This window comes from Theropithecus gelada, chromosome X, assembly GCF_003255815.1.
Source record: "Theropithecus gelada isolate Dixy chromosome X, Tgel_1.0, whole genome shotgun sequence".
NCBI classification, from domain to species: domain Eukaryota; kingdom Metazoa; phylum Chordata; class Mammalia; order Primates; family Cercopithecidae; genus Theropithecus; species Theropithecus gelada.
Window position 1 is genome coordinate 133,689,919 of NC_037689.1, and position 13,318 is coordinate 133,703,236.

General features: G+C 38.5%; 1 protein-coding gene across 2 annotated transcripts in view; it reads right to left on the reverse strand.

The window, feature by feature from the left end:
* The window catches only part of MAP7D3 (MAP7 domain containing 3), a 36,028-nt gene that overhangs the window by 7,776 nt on the left and 14,934 nt on the right, over window positions 1-13,318 (reverse strand). The window contains exons 7-15 of one of the 2 annotated variants that reach the window (XM_025371883.1): window positions 11,950-12,045; window positions 7,502-7,926; window positions 7,178-7,429; window positions 6,478-6,605; window positions 6,021-6,232; window positions 4,291-4,426; window positions 2,946-3,093; window positions 1,593-1,697; window positions 515-568 (exon numbers count right to left, since the gene is read on the reverse strand). In XM_025371883.1, the coding sequence (XP_025227668.1) occupies window positions 515-568; window positions 1,593-1,697; window positions 2,946-3,093; window positions 4,291-4,426; window positions 6,021-6,232; window positions 6,478-6,605; window positions 7,178-7,429; window positions 7,502-7,926; window positions 11,950-12,045 (1,556 nt within the window). Of the gene's footprint in view, window positions 1-514; window positions 569-1,592; window positions 1,698-2,945; window positions 3,094-4,290; window positions 4,427-6,020; window positions 6,233-6,477; window positions 6,606-7,177; window positions 7,927-11,949; window positions 12,046-13,318 lie in introns of both variants that reach the window. The other variant, XM_025371882.1, reaches the window with a different exon arrangement.

Below are 13,318 nucleotides of genomic sequence, written 5' to 3' on the forward strand. Positions count from 1 at the left end.
CCCAGGAGGTGGAGGTTGCAGTGAGCTGAGATCACACCACTACGCTCTAGCCTGGGTGACAGGGCGGGACTCTGTCTCAAAAAAAAAAAAAAAAAGAGAGAAAAATGATCAGCATCTGAGGTGATGGATTTGCTAATTATCCTGATTTGATCATTACACATTGTATACAAACAAAAAAAGAAAAAAAGAAAAAGAAAGATAAGCTGTAAACTGGGGGAAGATATCTGCAACACATAACCAAAAAAGAAGCAGTATCTATAACATTTAAAGAACTACAAATGAGACAAATCAACCCAAAAGTCTTGGGCAAAAGATCGAAAAAAAACATTTCACACAAAAGAAAACATGAGAGCTAACTAAAAATATGAAAACATGGTCAACCTTGTTAATAATCAGGGAAATACAAATGTAATACTTTATTTCATTACCACCAGATTGGGTAAAGTGAAAAACTCGGCAATAATGTGAAACAAGAGGCATTCTTATACACTGCTAGTAGGAGCATGGGGACTACCTTTGAGGCATTCACATCTGTCTTTCTCGTCCGCTTCATAATTTCTTCTATTCTCTATTTAAAGGGAAAGAAAAATTCAAACATGAAAACAGTTGAGAAACCAAACAGTTATCCTAAAGGAGTTGATTATCCCCATTTCACAGAGGTGGACAATGGTAGTGATTGCTCCAAAACCACAAATATTACCAACAAAAGGCTTATGGTGGCAGTTGAGTTTCCTATCCCAATCCCAGTTTCAGCTATAAAATGCCCTGAATGACTGCCGTATTTGTTATAACACAAACATCCAAATGATGACATCTCACTCCTAATTTTGCATATGCAGAAATTCATTACTTAGGCTAAGCATATATTATTGCAAACCAATTAGAGCTTTTAACATAATTTTAGTCTTTAGTCTTCAGTTGATTCCTGAAGCCAATGTTAGTGAAAATAATACACCTCAATGATGCCACACTGTTATTGTGTTAATGAAGAGAGAAGATGGGAGGTGGAGGAAAAATATACTTCTAGGGAAGGACAGGAATTCTCTCTCCTGTGCACACTTCTTTCCCTGCAGTGAGGAGACTTGCAGCTCCCTGGTCCCCTCAAGGTGACCAATCTACTACCAGATAGGCCTTGCAGCAACTCAGCCTGGACCAGGGCTGCCAGATGAGCTCACATGTGGCCCTACCTTAAAAACAGCCTGCACCTTGGCCTCTCAAAGAGGCCTGCAGTTTCTGCTTCTTCCCATGTACTTGCTGCAATTTCCAGCCAGTTTAGAAGAAAGTCTTAACTTCCACCAACCCCTACCATGACTGGAGTCCTTCTGCTCAGAGGAGTTTTGTTACCAGAGGTTTGATATAGTGAGGCATCACTGTAATGGCCTCCAAGGGTCCATGAGTGGGAGGCATGATCAGTAAGAGGACAGCCTTCTATGTAGGAGAGGTCAGATCCTTGGATAAAGAAGAGAATCAAGTGGAAAAGCCACCAGGAGCTAGCATATATCAGATTTGTGATTCTTAAAAACATGCTGATATCAGGTGCCCAACACTGTTTAAAACACAGAATCAAGTCCCCCCAAACAGACAGTGAGTACCTTTTTCCTTTCTAACCGTTCTTGTAAATTTTGTAACATAATTCTCTCGTGTTCTTTCTTGCGTTTGTCAGCTTCCTCTTGAGCTTTTATGTTGGCATCCCCTTTCTAGGAAATTTGTATAAAAATATCATTTAATCTCAAGATACCTGAGTGACATCAGAGAACTCCAGTTTAAAAATTTCAATGGTAAAATGTTATCTAGCATAACAAAAGAGTGCAACCTTTTGGATGAGGGGTCCTATATTATGGTATTTGTGGACTGTCAATTTTCAAAGCACTAGTTAGAATGCACAAAGCTAGGCTAAATGTTGTCTTGAGGATTCAGGACCACAGGGTCATCGTTATGAACATCATACCATCCTAATTCAAAGTATGTGACTGTGAAGCTATCCATTAACACAGTAACAGGAGTGAACAGCCTGACATTTCTCAAAAGCACTGAGAGAATTCTTGAAGGCACCTTCCTGAGAAATGCAAGCATAAACAATCATATATAACATATGACCAATGCTGGTGAATGATACACTAAAAACTGGGAATATAAATTGGGCTGTGGTAATAATTCAAACAGTATAATCTGAGTTCAGTTTGGGCATTTATTTACCCAATAATTTGACTTTAGATAGATGAGACATTCTTATCAGTTAATGATTTTAAACTTGTAGAAGTATTTATGGTTTACCTTATCTGTCACAGGGGTATAAGGTCCAGTTGATGGAGTTGTATGTGGTACCACAGAATGCAAGATGGGGGAAACCAATGTAGGATGTTGAATCTGTTTAAGTAATTTGGATTTCAAATTAAGGACTACACAATTTGCTGTTTTCTGCTTATTTCACTAGGAAAATATTCTATGGTTTTCTGAGGGTGACTGACAATGGCTTGCAGTGGTACTGGGTAATAGAGACTATAACATAGAAATGCAGCCAGAGGTTGGGCGCAGTGGCTCACACCTGTAATCCCAGCACTTTGGGAAGCTGAGGCAGGTGGATCACCTGAGGTCAGGAGTTCAAGACCAGCCTGGCCAACATGGTAAAACCCCATCTCTACCAAAAATACAAAAATGAGCTGAGCGTGGTGTCAGACGCCTGTAATCCCAGCTACTTGGGAGGCTGAGGCAGGAGAATGGCTTGGACCTGGGAGGCAGCGGTTGCAGTGAGCCAAGACCGCGCCATTGCACTCCAGCCTGGCTGAGAAGAGTAAAACTGTCTCAAAAAAAAAAAAAAAAAAAAAAAAAGCAGCCAGAGAATCTGCTCATGTCTTCTTTCTCAGAGACAGAGATTTTTGCTTTGGGTTCCATCTGAACTTTATAATCTGGTTCTTATCCCCTGATAAAGTGTCAAGCCAGCAAACCTGCAGTGGTGCTTCCTGGTCTTCCTGATCCAGCCATCCTTTCTTCTTTTTAGTCTCCTTTGGTCGCTGCCCATCTTTGAGTTTCCAGAGGTCTTCTGCTTGGCCTCCAACTGCTTCCTTTGCCACGTCTTTTGATTTCTTAATGACCCTGAGAGTATTTAAATAATTGTTAGTGTTCATCTTGATTGCTATCATACTCAGCTTGCAGTAGTATGTGAGTTTTTACAGTGAAACTTCCTATGTATAGTAATACAATTTATATCTACACCAGAGTCACTACATCTTCTGTGTTGTTACTATATAGCAATTACACAATTCCACCCTTTTTAAAGAGAAAAACTAGCCCTCGGGAGCAGAAAAATATTTCAATCAAGTAATAGATAACTTTGCTTATTAAAAAACACACATACGTGAGAGGAAATCATTCCTTAACTGTCTTTGAGACACGACATCCCCTAAAAGGCCTTATTTACACTTGCTCACACCCAATCTCTCGTGGGGATTACAGAGATAATTTAGAGCAGAGTCTGGTGGCTCCCTAGTATTCAGCACTTTCAAATGCTAAATCAGCTCTGTTTATATGAAGCGATGAATAATATTCTTTGAGTTACAGTTTTTTTTTGTAATTCATAATATTCCCTTCTTTTTCCCAGGCCCATGTAAGCATATGGAAAATGTATGATTATTTCAAATAACACTAAATACTTAAAAGCAAAGTCAGTACTGTTGTTATTCCCTGCAGCCAGTGGACAGAGGTTTACATTACAAGGCCCGACATAAAATAGGCCTCAAGATGGAGGAGCAAGAAACCTTTGCTAGAATTTGAATATACACAACTGTACAGGAGATTTGCTGCCTACAAAGGAAATCCTTCTAGCAATGACTCACTGGCCTGATGGGATACAGGTGTCACAAAGATCACAGGAAAAGTAAAACGTAACGTAAGTATAATTTTCAGGTTTAAAAATCCTGACATTACAAGTCTTTTAAAATAAAGGGCTGACACTAGTGAACACAAACAGATAGGTTCTTATATACCACTCTGGTGCTGAGAGTTCAAATCCTGAATGTGAGTTTGGTCTCTGTGCATCCTCCTAGCACACCTTAATGGCACATGATGTATGGAGGCTAAAAAGGACTGTGCCATTTATCCACACACCAGGGTCCTTAGCTTAGCCATTTACAAGGGCTTGAAATGCTTCCTATACAGGCAATGAGGCACTTCTGATCCTCACTGAAGTCAATTGTTCCTTGAGAATTTATAACTTGAGGGTAAAATTTTGACTTTCAAAAATTTGGGCCCTACTCAAGATTTATAGTATAGGAAGGAAGACTTTGTGCTGACCTTCCCTGCATTTCTTCCCGTTGTCTTTCTTCTTCCTCTTTTTCTTTTTGTTCACGAGCAAGGCGGCGTAATTCTGTCAAAATTTTTGTTGCCGCCTCGGCATTCATAATACCTGCAGTACTCTTATTACCAGACTCTAGTTTAAATAAATATGTGCAACAGTTAGTTTAGAGAGCTAATCATCTCTCACTCCAACAAAGAAGTGCAACACAATCCAAAACATTAAAATATATATATATATATGTGCATAGTCCACAATTTATAAATCACAAGCAAACTACAGGCGATTATGTAACAGATTTTGTTCAAACTGCACCCCCAACAATAGCTGTAGCATTTTCTTTTTAACACCTACTTGTTCCAAAATGGAATAATGTACTTCTACTTTCCTTTTAGTGGTTTTGAGATAACTGAATCAACTAATCCCATGGGAAAAGAGTAAGAAATACTGAATATAGAGGAAGACAAGCTTACGCTTGGTCCAAACGAAGGGTACAAGTATCTTCAATACTCAAACAAAAATACATTTGGCATACATTTTGAGATTTGTCCATCATTTTTACTATATAATTACTATTTAGCTAAACCTTGATAATAGTGTGTACATTTGGTTGATCATAGAGTAGCTAACTGTAGATAACAAAACCAAGACAATCAGTAAAATAAGGTGAGTACACGAAGGCATATTATAATATTTCGGTCTATATAACTGATTTATTTTAAATAAATCACATATGAAAATGAGAAGGCATATCAGGAATGAGTAATCTGTAATTAAAAGATTTTTTTCTGTTACCAAAAAATTCACTGTGGAATTCCCTAAAAAAGCAAAATTCCCCAGTGTGTTTTTGAAATTAAGTAATGTCCATGGGTATTAAGAATGCATGTGACGGGCAAAATAGCAATATGGCACTTTCAGGAATACTACACAAATCAAGGGACACCACATTATGGCCTATATATAGAAACGAACCTAAATCTTGGGAAAAATCTGCTCATCCACGAGTGGATATGCTCTCTCCAAGAACCATCACTATCAGAACTAGAAGGGATCTTAGGAATCACCTAGACCAAACCTCTCATCCGACCTGTGCTTTTTTTTGATACAGGATCTCGCTCTCTCATCCAGACTAGAGTGGAGAGGCACTATCACGGCTCACTGCAGCCTCCACCTCCTGGTCTCAGGCAATCCTCCCACCTCAGCCTCCCTACTAGCTGGGACTATAGATGTGTACCACCTTAAGCTAGGCAGTTATAGTATAATATGGCTTACTCTTATCCTCAATCCCATAACAGAATATACAGCCTACCCTTTCCACATCAGGCTAATTTTTTTTTTTTTTTTTTTTTCTGTAGAAACAGGGGTCTCTCTCCTATATTGCCTGGGCTGGTCTCAAACTCCTGGGCTCAAGCAATCCTCTCACCTCAGCCTCCCAAAGTGCTGGGATTACAGGCATGAGCTACCATGCCTGGCCAGACTTATGCTTTTAAAAGCAGTTCCAAAAATGGATTTTTCAAAACAAAGGGGTGAGAAGAAAGCTTTGGCAAGGACAAACAAACAGAGAGGATACATTCCAATGTACCAGAGATTGGTTAGATTCTCTTTATCTAAAAGGAAAATAATTCCCTAAAGTTCTCTCAATTGGGGAATAAAATGAAGTGAACCTTTCCCAGAATACAGTAAGATTTTCTGTGTTGCTAGAGATAAACTTCTTAGTGCAAGAACTTACCTTCATAGATCATATGCCTTTGGCTCAAAGCCTCACATCTGTTAGTGGTTTTAGAAACTGTTGTTTCATTTTTCTTTTTGACAGTATTTGATGCACTTTGCACAGACATGGTGTGTTGAATAGGCATCATTTTATAAGGAAAAGAAGTCGGTGGTGACTGTTTTGAAATAAGTGGTAATGGTGATGGAGGGCGGTTCTTTTGGATTTGCCTGCTGAGAAAAAGGAATACACATTTGCTAATTAATTTTCAGTGTACAATTTCGTAAAATTTAAGATGATATTATGAGGTGACATTATAATCGGGGAATTTTTCTGAACAGTAAATCCCTTTTTACAGGCTTTTTCCCCTTTACATTTGTGTTACCATGCATACTATATTATTTCACTCATCAAACATTGACACGGAATTTGTTCTAGTAAAATGCCTATCAGGAACAGTTGCAAATAAGCTGCTTACTTAGTGCTGATGGGAGATGGCAGACCACAGACATTTGCAGGAGATAATGACCATTTATAACACTCAGTGTATGATGATAGACGCTTCTTGGCAATAAGGGTTAAGGCCTGTTTTTCCATGTCTGATTTCTGAACAGGTAAACACAATATAGTAAATTACTAACAATTATTTTACTGTAGCTGGCTTTTTTTTTTTTTTTAAGAGAAAAACATTCTGAATAAAACACAATTAGAATTCTTTAAACTGCAATTTTCTTTTAGAGCATGAGAATCAGGACATTGATATTTGCTTCTGGACTAACAATTTACATTACACAATTCCAGGAGATCACAGAAATAACAGGTTTAAAAGAAATACTATCCTTCAAAACCAAACTCAATTTCCAAATCCTAATTCAGGGTTTAAAACATTTCTCAAAAAACATTTCTTCAGAGTTTAGAAACACAGTTCATATAAACTTACATTTTCTCCCTTCTAATAAAAACTCACTAATATTTCAGCTTTGGAGGAAAAGTGGTACAATGGACATCAGAGAATTTTAAATTCCTAGTTTAAGTGAGTTAACCTATTTTATTAATTATATTGCAGAATACTGTAAATAATATGCCGGTTATGTTGTAAAATCTGACCTATTTTGAACTATACAACAAAATATACATATTTTAATAGAAAATTTGTCAATAACAGGCACTTGACAAACCTTTGGAGCGTCTCTCGCTTTTGCCTTGGGAGATGCTTCCATGCTTGCTTCAAGGGATGTCTTGGAGGATGCTTTCACCATTGCCTCAGGAGACGCCTCCATGCTCTCTTTGGGTGACCCTTTCACACTCTCCTTGGGGGCACCTTCTGCACTCCCCTTGGGAGGTGCTTCCAGGTTCCCCTCTAGGGCTGCTTCCATGCTCACTTCTGACGGTGCTTCCAGACTTGCTTCTGGGAGTGCTTCCAGGCTCGCCTCTGGGGGTGATTCCACACTTGCCTCTGGGGTTGCCTCCACACTCACCTCTGGGAGTGCTTCCAGGCTCACCTCCGGGGATGCTTCTATGTTCACCTTGGGAACTGTTTCCAGGTATACCTTCAGGGGTGTGTCTATGCTCAACTCGGGGGATGCGTCCGTGCTCATCTCAGAATCATATGTGCTCACCACAGGTGACACATCCACACTCGCCACAGGGGATGAGTCCGTGCTCACCTCAGCAGCCATGCCCACACTTGCCTTGGGGGATGCTTCCATGCTTGTGTTGCAGAATACTTCCACATTCACCTGGGGGGGTGCATCCACACTTGCCTTGGGAGGTGTCTCTACTTTCTCCAAGGGAGCCTCTTCTACTTTTGTTTGAGGAGGTATTTTCATTGCTGACATGGGAAACATAACAGCCCTCAATTCGTCACTAGTACATTTACGCAAGGGTACAGTGACATACCGCATTACATAATTGGTGACACCTGTAACTGAATGAGGACAGAGAATGAAATTCCCTAAGTTAGAAATCTGACAAGAAAAGGATGCACCATGTACACAGTATAAGAACAGGAACAGAGAAAAGAGATTGTTTATTAAAAGCACAGGGATTACACACAACACAGGAGAAGTTTAGTGAAATGGATGACAGACACAGGACAGAACCATCACAAAGTCAGTACTTCAGAAGCAACATTAACAACAGTCGTTGTAAAGGCAATAGTCTATTACAGATGAAAATAAGATGCTTCTCCAAAGTTGATGTTTGCAATAAGCTGTTTCTATTTTAATCATACTATATTTCAGAATAATTTTCACAAAAAAGCACAAGGTCTTCAACCCTTTTTAAAAGTAATCTAAACATCTTCACCAGGGCTAGAGATCTTACCATTATAGGTGATTATGTAAGACACTCCATATTTTAATGTTTTAGAATAGAATGTAAGAGAGAGCATTTTCTCGCCACACTAAAAACTGTAATAAGACATTAATCAGAGTGGGTTTGATCTCTAAGGTCCCTTCCACGTTTAACAATCTAATTTTATGTTTCCTATCAAATGGACAAAAATGATAATATTTGGTGCCAGGTAAGATGGAAGAAAGTGATTAATACCAATGTTTAGAACCTCATCACCACTGGTGGGAGTATAGATGTGTATATTTTCCCTGGGGAGCATAAAAAGTACATACTGTTTGTTCGAGCAATTCTACTTCTAGGTTTACCCTTAGGAAAAAAAAATTACATAAATACATAAAAATGCTTGTATAAGGTTGCTAATTACTACTGTTTATAATATTGAAAAAATTGAAAATACCATCCAAATGTTCCAAAGGAAATGTGGGCCATATTAAGGCAGTCACTAAGAGTAATAATATGCAATATTTTGGACATAGGAGATGGGAAACAGGTTATTTCATTTTGTGAAAAAGAAAATGCAAAGAAAAATATGAAGTTACCAGTGAGCACTGGGATAATGGGGGATTAGATTAAAAACTTCTTCTACATGAAATATTTATTGCTTATACGATTAATTTTTTTTTTTTTTTTTTTTTTTGAGATGGAGTCTCGCTCTATCACCCAGGCTGGAGTGCAGTGGCGCGATCTTGGCTCACTGCAACCTCCGCCTCCCAGGTTCAAGCGATTCTCCTGTCTCAGCCTCCCAAGTAGCTGGGATTACAGACATGTGCCACCACACCCGGAAAATTTTGTATTTTTAGTAGAGACGGGGTTTCACCATGTTGCCAGGCTGGTCTTGAACTCTTGACCTCAGGTGATCCACCTGCCTCAGCCTCCCAAAGTGCTGGCATTACAGGCATGAGATACCACGCCTGGCCTAATTAAATATTTTTCAAAAGGTATTTGGAGGTGGCTTAAGACCTGGTAAATTAAATTAAAAAAAAAAAAAAAATACCTGGTTAAATTTATCTGCCACCTCATCTTTAAGTATGGGTGGCAAATTTTCACCTAATCTTATCAAATAATTAAAATAGACCAAATTACCAAAGATTGACTACTTATGAATAAAATCTTTAGCAAAATTAAATGTTATCTTTTAGTCCCTCATTTTTAGTGGAGAAAGCATTTTATTTACATATCTACGTATGCCTAAACGGCCACATTACACCAACAGTTTGTGCTGCAGAAAATATAGTATAACTGGATTTTTATTAGCTATAAACTTTTAAGACAAAATATTGAGGTTTTTTGGATGGTGGTAATAGAAATATCTTACCATAGATTCGGTGGGAAAGGGAGACTGGCAGAAAATAACCTGACATACATATAATTGGGCATAAAAAAGTCAGGAATTAGAACAAAAGAAATAAGACTGCAGTACAAGAAAGTCTGTAATAGCATTTAGATGCATTTTACTAATCATATGAATACTAACAGAGAAAAAGCAAAGGGAGTGGGATATACACTGTAAAGGAAAAAGTGGAGGGGAAAAAAGAGAAAAAAATCATAGGAACAATGCATTAGCCCTTTCCATTATTGGGGGGGGGGGGTCTAGCTATCCAAAGGCAAGTCTAATACTATATGTAAACTATAAATGAAAGTCCACATAACCCTGAAGATGTTTCATGTTAGGAACAATCTTTAGGTCTCTAACTAAAAGCTGAAGGGTGGCTCTATGCTATTCTTCCATATTTTAGGGGAAAAAAGGAAGGTAGAGTAGAAAACTTTCTCCCTTGATATGAGTGAAGGTTTTCTATATTTTTAAAACCCATAGAGCTTTAAAATTTAACAACCACCTCCAAAGTTAGCTATCTCATCCCACAAATTACCTGTCTCCCACATAACTGCCCTACCATGTTAGAAGTCATAAAATAAATATGCAACATCAAATGCTGGGTAAAATCACTAATATGATAACTATTGATTCAAACTATTTTGATGCCTAAATGCAACAAATTCAGTAATGAAGCCTGCTTTGAAATGCAAACACTTAACAACTCCTGGCTTTCCACCATATACCTGTTACCTGGAACATCTTTTCCAGGACTGGATAATGAAGCAGCACTTCTGCTTCTGGCTAATGATGCTTTTGTTGGGCTGAACAGACAACTGATGAAATCATTCTCTTGAGAACTGATATATGAGCAACGAGCTATATAATGCAAACAAATCCAAAGGATTCCATTGGAGGTCTCACAAACGCAAAGCAAGAAAGAGCAATGCAAACTGCTCTCAACAGCACCTTTCCCGGCAACACAAAACATACCAGGATTGAACACTGTCATCTGACTGGACTGCACTGTCAAGGAAAAGATTCTCAGAATAAAAGGAGAAAGGCCACAGCATACATACCAAAATAACTCTAAGGAAAGAATCCAGGTAACATTTCAAACAGAGTCATTCCCCACTGTATGAAGTTTACGGAGGAACTCACACTTGAGGAAATCAAGTTGCACACGGCAAAACAACTTTTACAAGGATTCCTACAGATAGACAGTACTGAAAATCATAATGGTCAAGTTCACTGCCAAAGGCTCCAAGGAAGTGAGTAAACACTTTTGTTAAAAGTAAATTTTGTTGTAAATATCTTGCTCCAATAAATCTTCACGTTCATAAAGATCCCTGTGTCAATGACATTTGTTCTAACAGGATTTGACCTGAATCAATTAAGTGGAGAGTCTTCTATAAAGGAATGGTTTGGTATCAAACAAAAAGCAACAAATACACGTGAAAGGAAAATGCTAGGGAAAGGTGTTAAAAAGAAACTTTATGGCCAGTCACGGTGGCTCACAGCTGTAATCCCAGCACTTTGGGAGGCCGAGATGGGTGGATCACCTGAGATCAGGAGTTTGATCAAGACCAGCCTGACCAACATGGCAAAACCCCACTTCTACTAAAAATACAAAAATTAGCCAGGCGCGGTGGCAGGCGCCTATAATCCCAGCTATTCGGGAAGCTGAGGCAGGAGAATCGCTTGAACCCGGGAGGTGGAGGTTGCAGTGAGCTGAGCTGGTGCCACTGCCCTCCAGCCTGGACAACAGAGCGAGACTCTATTTCAAAAAAAAAAAGAAAGAAAGAGAGAAAGAAAAGAAACTACTTTATATAAAGAAATGCTTTAGTAATCACTGTGAAATTTTGGGAATAATCAGCAGTGAAAATATGCACAAAGGATGTATGTGGGTAATGTTATGAAGCAAGGGCAAAGCTTTCAAGTTCGAAATGTGGCCAGGTATTTCAACTTCCAAATCCAAATTAATGAAATACTGGAAGTGAATCAAATCCTCCAGTACACACCTATCTATACCAATATTCTGTGATTTACTTCCTCAGCTGCATTATCCACCCCTTGTCAGATGATGCCAGGAATTATATAGTTCATTTAAAGACAGATTTTTCTGGCTTTAGCCAAATAAGCATGGCACCAAAGCACAGTTTTTAGTTTAAGAAGGAATATTTTGGCTTCCAATTTTGGGAATGATTTTTCAAGCAATTCAATGTTGACATAAAATACCTCTTTTAAAAAACTATTTAAAATTTGTATTTAGAAGCAACTAACCACGTGGCTTTCTTTCTGCTTGTTCTTTATCAGTAGATGAATGTAGGTTACTATCTCTTCTATTTAAAGATGAGCTTCTCTCCTTGTCTGTTTTCCCTAGAGAGCAAGTACAAAAGAATATTAGTTTTCATAAACTACTAATTATCTCAGGAGTGAGACACTCCTTTTTCAAACATTTTTTATGTTCTCTACCTTGCTTATAAGATTTAATTTCAAATATTATGCAGAGATTCTATATCCCCAAACTTAAAACAAGTTTATTCTTTATCTGAAATGAAAAAAAAAAATTATTTAGAAAATGGTAAAAATTAAGAGGTAAAATGTCTGATACTATCTGACATCAAAGTTCCCAAATTACAAACATACAACCCTTTAGACATGATGCCTAATACTTAAAAGCAATTTATACTTCAGTTATAACTAGTATTTTTTGTTATATATGCATATATTTTAAAAAGATATATATGTATACACACATGTACACACACACACACGTGCACACACCAATATAATAAAATGAAGAAAACATGAAGCTCTAGTATCATTTAAATAAAGATATTTGCTCTTAACATAAAGAAAATGAATTATCTGAGTTACACATGTATCAACGTGTAGGCTTGAACAGACTGTCAGTGTTTTACTCTACAGAGCCATTCTTTTGATATCAGGTATAAAGTTATTGATAGCTGTAGCATCATGGCCAAAAAATGGCTTTCAGAGGCTCGGGTCGTGGACCTTACAAGTTAAATAGTTATAACTAGTATTTTTAAAACAAAAATGAATATTAACAATTGGTATAGATGCCACGATTTAAGCAATCCAAGGAGAAATAATCTGCTTCAGTGTAGACACTTTCATTTCACTTGAGATATTCTAACTCAGAATACTGAGAAATGTCTGTTTTTTTTTTTTTTTTTTTTGAGACGGAGTCTGGCTGTGTCGCCCAGCCTGGAGTGCAGTGGCCAGATCTCAGCTCACTGCAAGCTCCGCCTCCCGGGTTCACGCCATTCTCCTGCCTCAGCCTCCCGAGTAGTTGGGACTACAGGCGCCGCCACCTCACCCGGCTAATTTTTTGTATTTTTTTAGTAGAGACGGGGTTTCCCCGGGTTAGCCAGGATGGTCTCGATCTCCTGACCTCGTGATCCACCCGTCTCGGCCTCCCAAAGTGCTGGGATTACAGGCGTGAGCCACCGCGCCCGGCTGAAATGTCTGTTTAAAAAATAATTTCTCGGCTGGGCGCGGTGGCTCAAGCCTGTAATCCCAGCACTTTGGGAGGCCCAGACGGGCGGATCACGAGGTCAGGAGATCGAGCCCATCCTGGCTAACCCGGTGAAACCCCGTCTCTACTAAAAATACAAAAAACTAGCCG